The sequence below is a fragment of the Meleagris gallopavo genome, chromosome 1 (assembly GCF_000146605.3).
Source record: "Meleagris gallopavo isolate NT-WF06-2002-E0010 breed Aviagen turkey brand Nicholas breeding stock chromosome 1, Turkey_5.1, whole genome shotgun sequence".
Classification (NCBI taxonomy): Eukaryota; Metazoa; Chordata; class Aves; order Galliformes; family Phasianidae; genus Meleagris; species Meleagris gallopavo.
In genome coordinates, this window is record NC_015011.2 from 102,608,516 (window position 1) to 102,622,488 (window position 13,973).

Consider the following 13,973-nt stretch of genomic DNA (forward strand, 5'->3'; position numbering starts at 1 on the left):
ATATTCTTTTTTTTCCCCTTCCAGTAGAATTTTACTTAATTTAAATAATTTAAACTGCAATCATCTGGTTCTTAGATGTGCCTTGAAGGTGTTAGTATGTGGTTTAGCGTTTTGGGAAAAAAATGGATATAGTACAGTAGTCTCAGAAGGCTCTTAGTTAACAGCAAGGGATAGAAACTGTCTTAGATTTTAAAATTATTAATGAGGTTTACAAAAATGTTACTGAATATTGCCAATGTTTCTATGAGCAATGTCCAACATAAAATATTTTATACGTATTCCTCCCTAACAGGCTGGAAAGCTGAAGGATGGTGCTCGTTCTGTGACCAGAACGATTCAAAATAACTTTTTTGATAGCTCCAAGCAGGAGGCCATTGATGTTTTGTTATTGGGAAATACCCTAAATAGTGATTTAGCAGATAAAGCACGGGCTCTCTTAACCACCAGCAGTTTACGCGGTATGTGTCTTTCAGGATTTTAATCTGTCTGATAACTAACTATTTGGTGTAAGAAAGCTGTATGGAGTCTGTTTTCAAAGCAGAATTGGAAAGTGTAATTGCTTTTTTATGTTCTGTTGGCTTATTAAAAGGTAAAAGTTACTTCTCCTTGACTAATATTACCAAACTAACATGCTGCAGTAATTTGTTTACTGTTCATATTTTGTTTGTATTTGGTGGTTTAATAGGAAAATATCTGGGGAGCGTATTTCTCAGAACTTTACAGTAGATGCATGTGAGATAGGGTTTGTTCATGTTCAGATCCGTTTATAGTAAGCGTTAGCTATGACAATTACATGCTGAATTTTGGGGAAAAGTAAATCCTGGTTTATTTTAAAAATGTTTTTTCGATTGTTTGCTGAATGTCTTTCTTTAGTTATCTGTCATGTCAGTGAAGAACTTCTCACTGTGGTGTTATACCAGATGCAAAGCATTTATTCTTTTTTTTTTTTTTGTGCTAACTTAAGAGTGTTTAATGATTGTATTTATCATTTTGGTTTCCTCTACTGAGGAGCAAAGAGGATTTTCCTAAGAGAAGAAAATCTAAGATAACAGGAGCTATTAGAAAATTCCTGGTGAATGAGAATGAGTTTCCATCACAAAAAAGTCTTTTTGTGTGTAAAGAGACCTTTCCCTTGAACATGTGAACCACCAAAATATGTCAGGCACTGGGTGATATTCTGCACTAAAATCAGAGAGAGATTTCAATGAGAAGCTCTGCTCAGGCACAGTCGTGTGGGGTTTGGAGGGTATGCTTACCTGAATCTAGCTCACCTGATGAGAACGGGGCAATAGATCACAGAACCCTGCATTTCCAAACAGAGGCATAGGCTGTGCAATCCATAGGAGTGCAGTCACATCCCATCCTTTTGAAACTGCAACATGCAGCAAAATAGCAAGTGGTGCAAGGAAAACCTTGCCCTGTTGTAGTAAACATTTTAAGTTACTATGTGTAACCCAAAAGTATTTTCTTCTTTTTTTTTTTTTACCATGAGATTTCATGTTATTGTGACTTTCCCTGCATCAGAAGCTTGCCTCAAAGCTAATTGAACGTCCTTGTTCCTTCTTACTTTCTCTGTGAATGCAAGCTGGCCTTTTGATATTTGCAGCTCTTGTGTCAGTGGTAGAAGATGAGTCAGTCTTCACAGAACATAAGGTCATTGCATTTTCTAGTAGGTGAGGTATAAGTTAGGGCAAGAATGAAGACTTTGTCAATACTGTTGTGAAACTTTTTAGATTTTGAAGCATAAAAGATGTGCTTTAACTGATGTGAACAGTTGTGTATAATAAATTGTATATTATAGCTTGTTCTCTCTGAATTTTTTTTAAGCAATTGCCTGTTTGACTAATTCTTTTCTTGTTTCCTTCTTACTGCATCCGTAGTTTCAGAGCAATCATTACAATCAGGTATAGTATAGAAATTAAGCTGTAAATATCCAAGTAGCTGTTCTTCTCTGGCTTTTTTCCATGCCTATTTGCATAATACTTGGTCTTGGGCTCATGTTTTCTCTGTACTATTTGGACCTGAAGTTCCTATGCCACAAAATTCCATAATATAAGGAAGTCTCTTTAATACAAGTGAAAATTCAGGAAGTGGAAAAGGTTACAGTTGTGTTTGGGTGTGGGTTATAAAAACAGGCAGCCAGTTCTTGGTTGCTTTATTTTATTTTATTTTTGCAAATGCTTTATTCTAGCTGTAGAGGAACTTGCATTTTTATCTAATTTGAGAGCTTCAATATTCTTGTTTTGTCAAACTGGTTGGGTTTTGGTGGGATATAAGGTAAAATTCTTTAGTACAATTTGTAATTTTGTTGCTTTGTCTTTAGAAGGATCTACCTGCGTGTGTCCTTGCATGAGACTGACTGTATTAATCTCGAAGTGATGGTTTATGTTGTACAAGAATGATCTGAAATAATGTGCTGACACATGATTTTGTGGAGCAAAAGTATAGGTGAAATTGCTGAGATACAGTTACCTATGCATGCAACATGAAAGTATTAGAGCATCTATTTAGATAGAACTCTCTTTGAAGAGAAAACTCAAAGAGGGACCATTGTAGTTAGCATCATGTCTCAAGTTTAGGAGTTAATATTTTGACCATTGTTTTTTGGGCTTAAAATGAGATATTGGCTAGTGGAAATTCTCCTTTCTGTTGTAACTCTATCTGGTTACTCTATCTGGAGCTGCTCCATCTGAAGAGATGATTTATATGTGCTATGTATTTTCAAGGGAGGGCTGTGAGTACTTCTCAGCTGTTCAGCATTTCATCACCTCCTTGCTTCTAGAAACTATTAGTTAAAAAGCAAAAAAGCAGATTTTTCTATATGCTGAGAAAGCTTAACACAATGACTCAGAAACTGCTGATTTAATTGAGTTCATTTTGTTACTTTTTGGAAGTAATTTTGGTGAAGCCAGATCAGATGCCTAGTTTCTAGGTGAGGGGAAAAAGTAGATACTCAATACCTAGGAAAATAAAGGGAAAAGAAGAGAGAGTGAAAACAGGAGGCTACTAAACTGGGAAAATTATTTGAACAGTTATTTAGGAATTGTGAGTTTCTGCACAGTCTCCATGGAACTTGGATACTCATGTGGTAGCCATGCGCCCCATGTACTGCAGAATGAATGGGGAGGATCCTTGCAAGAAGCACTTAAGAAGTTGTTGACTTATTTTTTGTTGAGATACATCGGAAGTGTTTGAAGCTCCTTATAAATCACAAAGACTCGCTAGGAGTTGTAAATGTTGATTTATTTTTTTTAAACTTACTGATATAATATTTTATTTCGGACTTAATCTGGATACAGATTGCGTACAGTGAAAAATGCCTGCAATAATTTGGACATTGCAGCAAAAGAGTTCAGTTGCATTTTGAATTAATGCTCCTTTTGTGAAATTGATTTCCAAATGTGTGCCTGCTTAGTATGAGCAGCAGTTACAACATTCTTGTTACAAGATAACATACTATGTATTTTATTGCGTCATCGGTGCTGTAGTATGGGACAACTGTTTTGTTAAAAGGAAAATAACGTATGCAGGAGGCTCAGGAGCTCTGAAAAACCATTGACTCGCTCACTGTTTTGGAAAAAGGGGTGAAAATACCTTGGTTTTCTTAATTATTCTCATTTTGAATGAAGAGTCATTCTCCAATGCAGAAGTTTTTCTAGTGTAACAAAATCAATTTCATGTTTGCAATAAGCATGCTATCAGGTCCCTGATGAAATTGCATTCTGTTCCGCTGTGCTTTTTCACATTAGGGGCTCGTTACAGCACCAGGAGTTAAGTAGGCAGTAATTTGATTTTGTATGGTAGGAAATGCGAATTACTTGGAGCAACTGTTTAAACTCAGAGTTAGTGCCAAAGGAAAAGGAAGAGGGGCTGAAGTGAAGAAGTCCAAATTGAGTTTCTAGACTTGCAGGAAACTCTACAAAGACGAATCTATGCCGGTCTTAAGAGCCTCTCTGTGGTACCATTTTGGATTCCTTGGGTTCAGCTCACCCTTAGGGTGATTGGGTACTTGCATGCATTCTGGCTGCATCATTTCTTGGATTGGTTTCGTTGCAATGATCAACTGCTGGGATAATTTCTCTCTTTGACTCTCATTGGTTTTTGCAGCATTTGGTAGACTTCTTAACTTGACTGTTGGTTAGCATGTAGGTACTTCTGGTAGTAACCTTGGTAGGTAGCTGTCTTATAAAGGTGTGAGGTATTCTGCTGACTCCTTAAAGTCTTGTTGACTTCATTTACCTGGACTATGATAAGGAAATTAATGGGGTGATCGCAAACACGATCTGCTTGCATTACTCTCAGCGACACCAGTCAGTTTGCTGGCTCTTGTGTGTGGTTACCTCACACGCAGACATATGATTCATTCAACAGTGAAGCTATTCACAAATGTAAAATACATCATATTTTCTTCTATTGGTTTCAGTTTGTTTTAGAACCACTATGGCCAGACCATCCTTGGTTTTTGTTTTAACTGGGTTGCCAAAATACTGGAGCAAATTGAAAGGTGACAAATATAAAAGAATAGCTAAAAATTTAACATAAAAATTTGACACTGCTCACTAGTAATCCTGTTTGGGGATCTGAGTGACAATAGTATGCCTGGTAATTGACTGTTTTGCCAGACACCACACAGTGGAGGGAAGGATTCCATCCAATGAAGTTTCTATGATTCTCATAAACTGATGACCATGACAGTCTTACAAGCAGATAAATTAATTTTGCTTGAGTAAAGTACAGTGCAAGCAATAGTATTCACATCTAAAGCAATTTCTTTCCTACTTCTATTAGAGGAAAAAAAAATAGCATAATTAAAAAGAGAGAGATCTGTTTGTTTGCTTCAGGAAATTATGCAGCTGATCTGTGAAGGGAATTTTTAAATCCCTGTAACTTCAGTGTCTAAGCATTAAATAGATACATTTCTCACAATGCCCTTTACAAGTAGATCACAAGTAGATATACATATTACTATATAGAGAAATGTAAATAAATAGTTATGTATAGTAATACATATATACACTATATATATTATATCTATGTAACATATGACTAAATTTTATACTAATATACATACTATATAAAATGTATATAGTAATATGTATTACTATATATGTAGCATGTATGAGTATATATATGTTACATAATATATAATTTTGAACACATTATTACCATCTTTCGTTCAGTCAATATCCTACCTAGGCAAATAAAATGTCTACAAATGTACTTCACCTGGTGAAATGCTGCATCCATTTTGCTTTCACACTTTAACTTTCTGTATGTCTATGCATGGATTTATTGTTTTTTTTTTTTTAAGGAAAGATCTCATTGCCAAGTATTTTTGGGGGAAAAAAAAGGGAAAAATAGGAAATCCTATATAAGAATAACATATGTTTACATGTTTTTGCAGCATCTGTAAAAGTACTGAAGAGTATGTGTGAAAACTTTTATAAGTATGCAAAACCGAAGAAGGTTCGAGTCTGCGTTGGGACGTGGAATGTCAATGGGGGGAAGCAGTTCCGAAGTATTGCCTTTAAAAATCAGACCCTCACTGACTGGCTTCTAGATGCACCAAGCATAGCTGGTATTCATGAATTCCAAGGTAAGATTTGTAGTCTGGCTTTTTTTTCTTTTTTCTAATTGAAAACTCTCTTTCTTAATTAGACTGTGAACATTAGAATAGTAATATGAGATCTTGGTTCCAGAGTTAATTGTAACCGACAAATGGCTTTTTCAATATTTAAATGCAGATCGAAGAAGCAAACCTGTAGACATATTTGCCATTGGATTTGAAGAAATGGTGGAGTTAAATGCAGGAAACATTGTGAATGCAAGGTAGGTGACAAAATCTATGCAAAATTAATTCCACTGACAGCCAGACTTAAGTATAATGCTATTTTTTTCTCCTTAATTGTGAAGGTTGGGATTATTTTATGTTAATTTTTGCCTGTATTCCTGTTCTCTCTGCCTGTGTCTGCGCTGAGACTGCAGAATCATCTCAGCTTTTGTTAGTGAAGCTGTGAACACTTGAGATTACTCAAAATAATCTCAAGGATCCAAACAGTCAGTACTTGGTAGTATTTTGGATTCCGCTGAAAAAGTTCAGTAGCCCCTGAGCGTTTTTTTTTTTTTGTTAAACACATTGAAAGGATTCCTCTCTGATGCTGGTAGTATTCTGCAGTCTCTGTGCCTTCTTAGCGCTGGGAGCAGTGAGTTCTGTGAAATCCCTTCCAAAAGCGTGAGTTGTTGGTATGCCTTTGTATACTGTCTGGCATCAAATTTTGGTCTATATAAAACAAGTGCATCCTCTTATACTGTCAGTCTTTGTCGTTGTCAGAAGCAGAAGTAACTTCTAAGCATAACTTGATCTATTTGTAGGGCTTTTTTAGCTCTGTTGTTCCGTATGTTGCGTGTATATGTTACTGTGGGATTTGGGTTGGATTTTTTTGCTCCTGGTGAAGTGGGATATGAAAATATACCTTTGTCAATTCTGGATGATATGAGTGATGAAATCTTCCTGTATAATCCGAGGATTATATTCACTTTGTCCATTGTTTTGTGTTGCGTGTTTTTCTGGTTTTTGTCAAGCTTTAATTCATCAGGAAAAAAACCAAACATCTAAAGTCTATTGCACTGTGTGCCTTTGCAAAGGCTTTTGTCCCAAGGACAAAGTGACAGTTTGTTTCATCCACTAATTTGCACTCTGTCTAGTTAGCAGTGCTTCTAGGTCTGTCATTTTTTTCATGTATATCCCATGCTAGCTCTGAGAACCATAGTCTTTATGTTTTCAAGTAAGTTTCTTGTTGATCTAAGACCACAGACGGATGTTTTCCAAATTTAACTGAGCTCTAGGCTAGGGGGTAACTCCCAAGAAAAATTTTTACTCCTGTACTCTAACCTCAGAAATATAGGAAAGAGTCCTGGTTTCTAACATAGTCCATGTTATTCTGAAAGGTGAGGCAACGTCGTATGAGTTTCACTACAGTCTTCTAGGCTGTGACTCTGCCAGAAGGCACGTTCACAGCTTTGCTTTGACCTGCTTTCCCAGTGTCTGGTTAAAGTTACTGTATGAAGGTGATTGAATGAGATCAACACTCTCAATACCTGCTTAATTTCTTTTCTTTTAAAACTGGCACTTTTAATCTCACTGCTAGCACAACCAATCAGAAGCTCTGGGCTGCAGAACTGCAGAAGACCATATCAAGAGATTACAAGTATGTGCTGCTGGCTTCCGAGCAGTTAGTGGGCGTCTGCCTCTTTGTGTTCATCAGGCCCCAGCATGCTCCCTTTATCAGGTCAGTGAATGCACAGCTGTGCCTAGGGCTGGATCACCTGCAATTTGTTGGGTATTGCACACTGATGTACAAGTACACTGAGAAATGTGTTGGGCTCCAAGAGAGGGAACTAGCCACTTAAGTTCTTTTATTGTAGCTTTAAATATCTTATCAGTTGACTGGAACGCTTGAAAAGTGGAGGTGTTATATTCCTGCTTGATAGCTGTTGACTTTTACTTAAAACAGTTCTGTGGCCTTACTGCTGAAATAACAACGTGAAAATGTCATTTTTTTCCAAGATAAGGTCCTATTGTTATCCTTTAGTTCCTTTACAAAGTATCTTTCAGGGATACAGTCTTCCTCAAACAAATTTAGAGCTGTTCATCTGGAGGGCAGCGGCATGGAACAAGCTGCCTAGGACTGTGGGCACAGCCCCCAGTGCAGCAGTTCAAGGAGCATCTGGACAGTACTCTCAGACATAAGATTTCAATTTCAAATGGTGCTGTGTGGAACTCAGAGTTGGACTCAGCTTTGTGGGACTCTTCCAGCTTTGGATGTTCTATGATTTTATGATTTGAAGGTTTAATGTTTGTTTAACTCTTTCAGAGACGTTGCTGTTGATACTGTAAAGACTGGCATGGGAGGAGCCACTGGTAATAAAGGTGCAGTGGCAATTCGGATGCTGTTTCATACATCCAGTCTTTGCTTTGTCTGCAGCCATTTTGCTGCAGGGCAATCACAAGTTAAAGAAAGAAATGAAGACTTCATAGAAATAGCTCGCAAGCTCAGTTTTCCAATGGTAAGCAAGAGTGTTCAAATTCCTTAACAAATGAGAAATTAAACCCCTCATGAGCACCAGCAGCATCATCCAAAAGTTTGTTTTTCTCCCCTTCCCAAATGTCTTTGGGGAATTTCCAACTTTCCTTGGATTAGAGGTCTCAGAGATAAAAAAAAAAATCAATTCCCACAATTTTTGTTGAAATAGAAGATTAGAGAAAAATAGAGCTTTCCAGAGCAATGACAGATGGGGAAAGATAGAGGTCTGAGGGTTTAGTATAGGGAAGAGACCCTAGAGATTCCTGAGATGTTGTGCAACTTTTGTAGGTACTAAAGTTAATCAATCATGAGGGGGGGGGAAAAAAAAAAAAACAACTATGGGAATGGCTCTGTTTTCAGTACACAATGATTTTTTTTTGCTAGCTCATTTTAGCTTCTTTTTTAACATACTTTTGTCAAATTAGATCATGCAATTCTGTAGTTTATTCTCATGAAAGTTTATCAAATACCAAATAAGTAGTAATTTCAACACTTGCTTGAGACAAAACTGGCTTAAGATGCAATTGTTAGCTTCTGTGGCACTGTGCAGACAACTGACATCTGATTTTATTGGGTTTCTTTTTTTTCCTAATTTTTTCACCCTTGTTCTATTTTAGTTTTTCTTGAATGTATTGTATTTTTAGAGTTTCCAGAAACAGTTTTGTAAGTACTGTTGTTTTAATCTACTTCATTTGTTTTGATTTACTTAAGGGCAATGAAAAAGTCAAAACAAAGTAACAATTTTCATTCAAGGCCTAGGCCTTCTTAGTACTAAAAGAGCTCCTCTGTCTGTCCCTAGCCTCAAAAAATTGTATGTAACTGAAAAATTTGCAATTAAATCCAAATAATATAGCCTTCAGCGTGCTGTTCATGCCAGGATATTCTGCCAGAAGATCTCAGGGTAGTATTTGTGATGCAGATAGCAGATGAAGAATTCATGGGATCCAATTCAGATGATTCATGTTTCTTTAGAAATGCAAGCAGCATAGAAAGTGTTTATCTTCTTTCATATCATGCATGTGTGAATAACATACCTGTGGCTGTTGGTTCTAACCGTATGGATAGAAGTAATAAGTAGTTTATGATTTAAAAAAAAAAAACCTAACACCTCCTAAACTGAACTGCACCTGAAACTAGTAAATTTCTGTCTCTTGATTGCTTTTTAACTTCATTGTGTGCTTCTCTTTTACAGGGAAGGATGCTTTTTTCCCATGACTACATTTTTTGGTGTGGTGACTTTAATTATCGAATAGATATTCCTAATGAGGAGGTTAAGGAACTAATCCGACAACAAAACTGGGATTCCCTTATAGCAGGAGACCAGCTTATCAATCAGAAAAATTCTGGACAGGTATCTTAAATATATCGCTGCATTCAAGAATATTGGAGAAGCGCTCTAACCTGTTTGATGTAGACTTGGCTATAAGATTCATATTAGGTTTATAATCAAGTCAAATGCTGGTGCAAGAGTAGACTGTAGGTTGGACCTGATTCCATTAACTAAAGGGTCTTAACTTATGTTTCATCTGAACACTGCAGGAGCGTGCAAATCTGCCTTCTAGTGTCTTGTGTTTGCCAGCTTTATCTGTTAATGCTGGGCAGGTGATTGAAGGAAATGGTGATAGGATTTCTTTAGTCTTTCACATCATGTCAGATGTATTGATTTTAAAGCCTGTTGGAGTTTTTTTGGTTTTTTGTTTTTTCTTTTTTAACTCTTATTAATTTACACATGAGGCACTTGCCTTTCTGAATATGCTATGTATGTTCAGAAAGGTAAATAAAATATAATCACAATTCCCAAATTTGCTGACAAATGAGCAACTACTCAGCTAATTAAAGTGCTGTGAGCAGCATCTTGATGGCCTCAAGTTCTGCATGATATTGGAGGAACAGTATGTTGCTGAGGAGTATGGGTTTCAAGACATAATTGTTGACATACTTCTGTTCAATGATGATCTGTCTGGGTTGCTGTTTAGTCATAGTGGCAGATGTAGAATGCTCTCAGTAAATAAAATTTGGAAAAAGGTTCATATTATCAAATGCCTTTTTTTTTTTAGATGTCTATACAGGTTTTCACTGTTAAAAAAGAGTTCTGATAAGTTTCAAGCTGTTTCCCATCTGTTTCTGTCTTCTGGCATGACATAATTGTTTTTTTATAGATTTTTAGGGGATTTTTGGAGGGGAAAATAAATTTTGCTCCTACGTACAAATATGATCTGTTTTCTGATGACTATGACACCAGTGAAAAGTGTCGCACGCCTGCGTGGACAGATCGTATTCTTTGGAGAAGAAGAAAATGGCCCTTTGACCGATCAGGTTTGAGTGCTTCCTTAATTTTTTTTTTAAATATTCTTTTAGCCGGTGTACAGAATCTATTTAGTGACATCCAGAGTGCCAGCAGTTCTGAGCTTGTCTCCCTGGCTTTGTACCAGGCAGAAAGCTTCTAACAGAATTTTTTGTACACAAGAGTGACACTGAACGGGTGGATCATGAGACAGACAATAGTTACTGACATTTCACTTGTTTAAAAGGATCTTTTTCTTTCTGTAAAATGCTTGGTTTTGGTCTAATTTCTTTTTTTTATTTTTTTTTACTACTTGGATTTTTTTTTTATCATGTCCCTGCAATCACTGTATCTTTCCCCTTTTGTTTTCATTAATATTGAATGTAGCTGAAGATCTGGATCTTCTGAATGCTAGCTTTCATGATAACAGTAAAGTCCCTTATACGTGGAATCCTGGTACTTTGTTGCACTACGGAAGAGCAGAATTGAAGACATCTGATCATAGGTTTCAATTTTTTTTATACATTACTTCCTAATCGTTGAAAATTTAATTTTAAGGCATCTTATTTCTCTGTTTACAACCTTTTTTTCTGGTTGTGTTTTTTTTCCTCAAGGCCTGTGGTGGCGTTGATTGACATTGACATATTTGAAATTGAAGCAGAAGAGAGACAGAAAGTTTATAAAGAGGTGATTGCAACACAGGGCCCACCTGATGGTACAGTAATGGTCTCCATCAAAAGTTCTTCAGCAGAAGAAAGCTACTTTGATGACAACCTGATTGATGATCTTCTTCAAAAATTTGCAAGCTACGGAGAAGTTATACTTATAAGGTTAAAAAGGCCTTTTATTCTTAATCTCTATTCCTTTGCATTTTTCCTTTTTATTTCCCAAATTAAATGTCTTAATGGGCATTTCAGTTCTGATCTGCTTCATTTTTAATGCTCAGTTTTCAACTCTGATTTTAATAGGAGCTAAAGATTAGTGGTTTTTTTTTTTTTTTTACTATATGCATTTCAGTTTTCAGATTTTTTCTCATCTTCATTTTTGAGCTATAGCATCATACTTTGTTGGAAATCAGACTTAAAATTTCATATATGTATGATTTTGAGCAAATTAAGTCAGTAGTTTTTTAAGGAACTGAACATGAGAGGATCCCTGTGACTGCTGTTTTCACTTAGTTGTTAATGGAACCCATTGACTTCTAGAACCCTGAGAGCATGGGTCCCTAGAGCACAGTTCGATCTAATGTGAAATGCTTGATACAAATTCCTAACCTCTAGCCACATAGTTAATTTTGAATGTAAACTGTCTAGCTGTAGCCGCATAATCTTAAAATGACAGTGGTTTCTGTGTAATACTTATCAATTTCTCAGCCTTTTTTTCCCCAAAGGGTCCATCCATAAAGCTTATTAAGCCTGTATACATATATATGTATATACATATATACATGAACACTGACAAACCTTTAATCTAAGAGGCTTTGGATGATCATAGGTAGGATAAAAGATTATTGCCTATCGTTTTCCAAGTATTTATCAATGGACTTTGCAGATTCGTGGCAGACAAGATGTGGGTAACATTTTTGGAAGGAAGCTCTGCTTTGAATGTTATGAATTTGAATGGTACTGAGGTAATGTAAAAATTACTAAACTTTCTTATACCAAGAGAAGTATTTTTAAGCACTGTTTTGTTTTTGGTTTGATTTTTACAAGATTTTCATCTTCCACACTAGACTGTTGCATCTAGTCTTTTTTCTGCTTTTGATAGCCTCATAGCTTTTAATACAGTCTTCCAAAAACCAACATAAGGAAGTCATAAGATTTATTTAGTTTTGGGATAAGGGCTATTAGGAAAATTAAAATCCTATGTTTAGGGATATCTTCATCAAAATAGGATTTTAAAAATATATTTTTTCTTTTATGATTTATATAGCACAGCTTTTACCTCAAATTTGTGGCAGGAACTAGTTCATCATTTTTATAGCCTACTATCTGTAAGAAGTGAGTGTTCCTATATTGAAGCATTGACATATCTAAGTGATTGCAGCTCTTTCTTTGACTTCTCTAGGGCCAGTATTTCATTTTTGTAAAAAAAAATAAAATAAAATAAAATAATTAAGATTTCACACTCAATTTTTTACTCAACAATGCTTCTGTTAAAACTTAGATTCTGTAGGGTGATATTTGCAGATGGATCTTCATATCTGCTGAGATTTTCACCAACAATCCATGTACTGTAGGGTCTCCTTGTCATGTATCATTTTGAAGAACGATGGCTGTTTATCAATCTAATATTGACTTTGTTAATATAGTTTAGTAGGAAATCTATTTTCCTTTACAAAAGGTAATATTTCTATCAGAACAAAGAAACCAAAAGCTTTCCTGTTAACTGAAAAGAAAAAAATCTTGATATGCAATTTCTCTGGTTTACTTTAGAAAAACATTAATTGTAGTTGCAATTAGCGATAGACTTATAGAATAATTAGAGTTGGAAGGGGCTGCTGAAGCTCATCTAGCCCACCTTCCTTGCAATGAACAGGGACATACGCAGTTACATCAGGTTGCTCAGGACCTTACTTTTAAGTTTAAACTATGTAGATGCACTTAATTAGAGAAATAAAGTGAAAATTATAATTATTTTTCTGTGAAATGTCACTGTTGTTGTTTGGTCCCATAAATTCTGATAACTTGTATTTCATAATTCATAATTTTATTATTTTTTTATGCAGAATGCTGAATTTTAATATCCCTATTTTTAACAATTTTTGTTTTATGTGTACCTTTATGACAATTCAGATACTAGGAAGGATTATAAACATAAGTTTAAAAAATCCGGACTGGATCAGAAGTTTGGAGGACGAAATGAATCTAGAGAAGATTAATGTTGGGCTGCCTTCATCAACAAGCTCCACCTTGCTTTGTGAAGATGCTGAGGTTACTGCAGATTATGATATGGAAGGTTTGTTGGAATAAAATACTATTTTTGAAATGCTTGTAGTTCTAACTAATCTAATTAATTTAATACCACTGTAATTTAACAAGCATATACCTAGCAGAAACAGGTGACTAAAAAGCTTTTAATTTCCAATAGTAGCTTGCCAGTTTATTGAGCCATTTGTGATGGCAGTTTGCACTGTATGCACTGTACACCAAAGTTTTACTAATTTACTCACTTTTTTTTATTCTTTTCACTTGATCCTGTAGTGTCACAGGGATCGCTTCATTCAGGCAGCTTTTATGTTTTTATGGAGACTGTCTACAAGCAGGATATCCAAATTCAGGTTACAAAGCAATTATTTTTGGGCCATATAACAGATAGGACTAATGAGCTCCCATGCTAAGTATTTATACACTTACCCCACTCCTAACAAACACCTGACGAACCTTTTAAAGGCAGGCAAGTATCAACTGGATGAAGAAGCCTTCATCCTCTGTTGCTCCTTGGAACAGGCTCACCTTCAGCATTCATTTGCTGCTTTCCAGTTCCTTGTTTCTGTCTTTTTTCTTTCCTGTCATTGCTTTCATAATGAAATCCTTGAGCTGCTAGAAATCACTCTTGCATTCCTCACACCTCTGCAGTTTGATTTTCTTCACTTGCATGTTTTT

General features: G+C 35.8%; 1 protein-coding gene across 1 annotated transcript in view; it reads left to right on the top strand.

The window, feature by feature from the left end:
- Positions 1 to 289: 289 nt before the first annotated feature.
- SYNJ1 (synaptojanin 1) overlaps positions 290 to 13,973 on the top strand; it is a gene marked incomplete at its 5' end in the record, with an annotated part of 33,453 nt that continues 19,769 nt past the window's right edge. Inside the window, 12 exons of the mRNA XM_019620551.2 lie at positions 290 to 458; positions 1,881 to 1,904; positions 5,405 to 5,596; positions 5,745 to 5,829; positions 7,149 to 7,289; positions 7,875 to 8,067; positions 9,277 to 9,435; positions 10,244 to 10,400; positions 10,756 to 10,873; positions 10,983 to 11,198; positions 11,920 to 11,998; positions 13,164 to 13,326. Of these exons, the coding sequence (XP_019476096.1) occupies positions 290 to 458; positions 1,881 to 1,904; positions 5,405 to 5,596; positions 5,745 to 5,829; positions 7,149 to 7,289; positions 7,875 to 8,067; positions 9,277 to 9,435; positions 10,244 to 10,400; positions 10,756 to 10,873; positions 10,983 to 11,198; positions 11,920 to 11,998; positions 13,164 to 13,326 (1,696 nt within the window). The remainder of the gene's footprint in view (positions 459 to 1,880; positions 1,905 to 5,404; positions 5,597 to 5,744; positions 5,830 to 7,148; positions 7,290 to 7,874; positions 8,068 to 9,276; positions 9,436 to 10,243; positions 10,401 to 10,755; positions 10,874 to 10,982; positions 11,199 to 11,919; positions 11,999 to 13,163; positions 13,327 to 13,973) is intronic.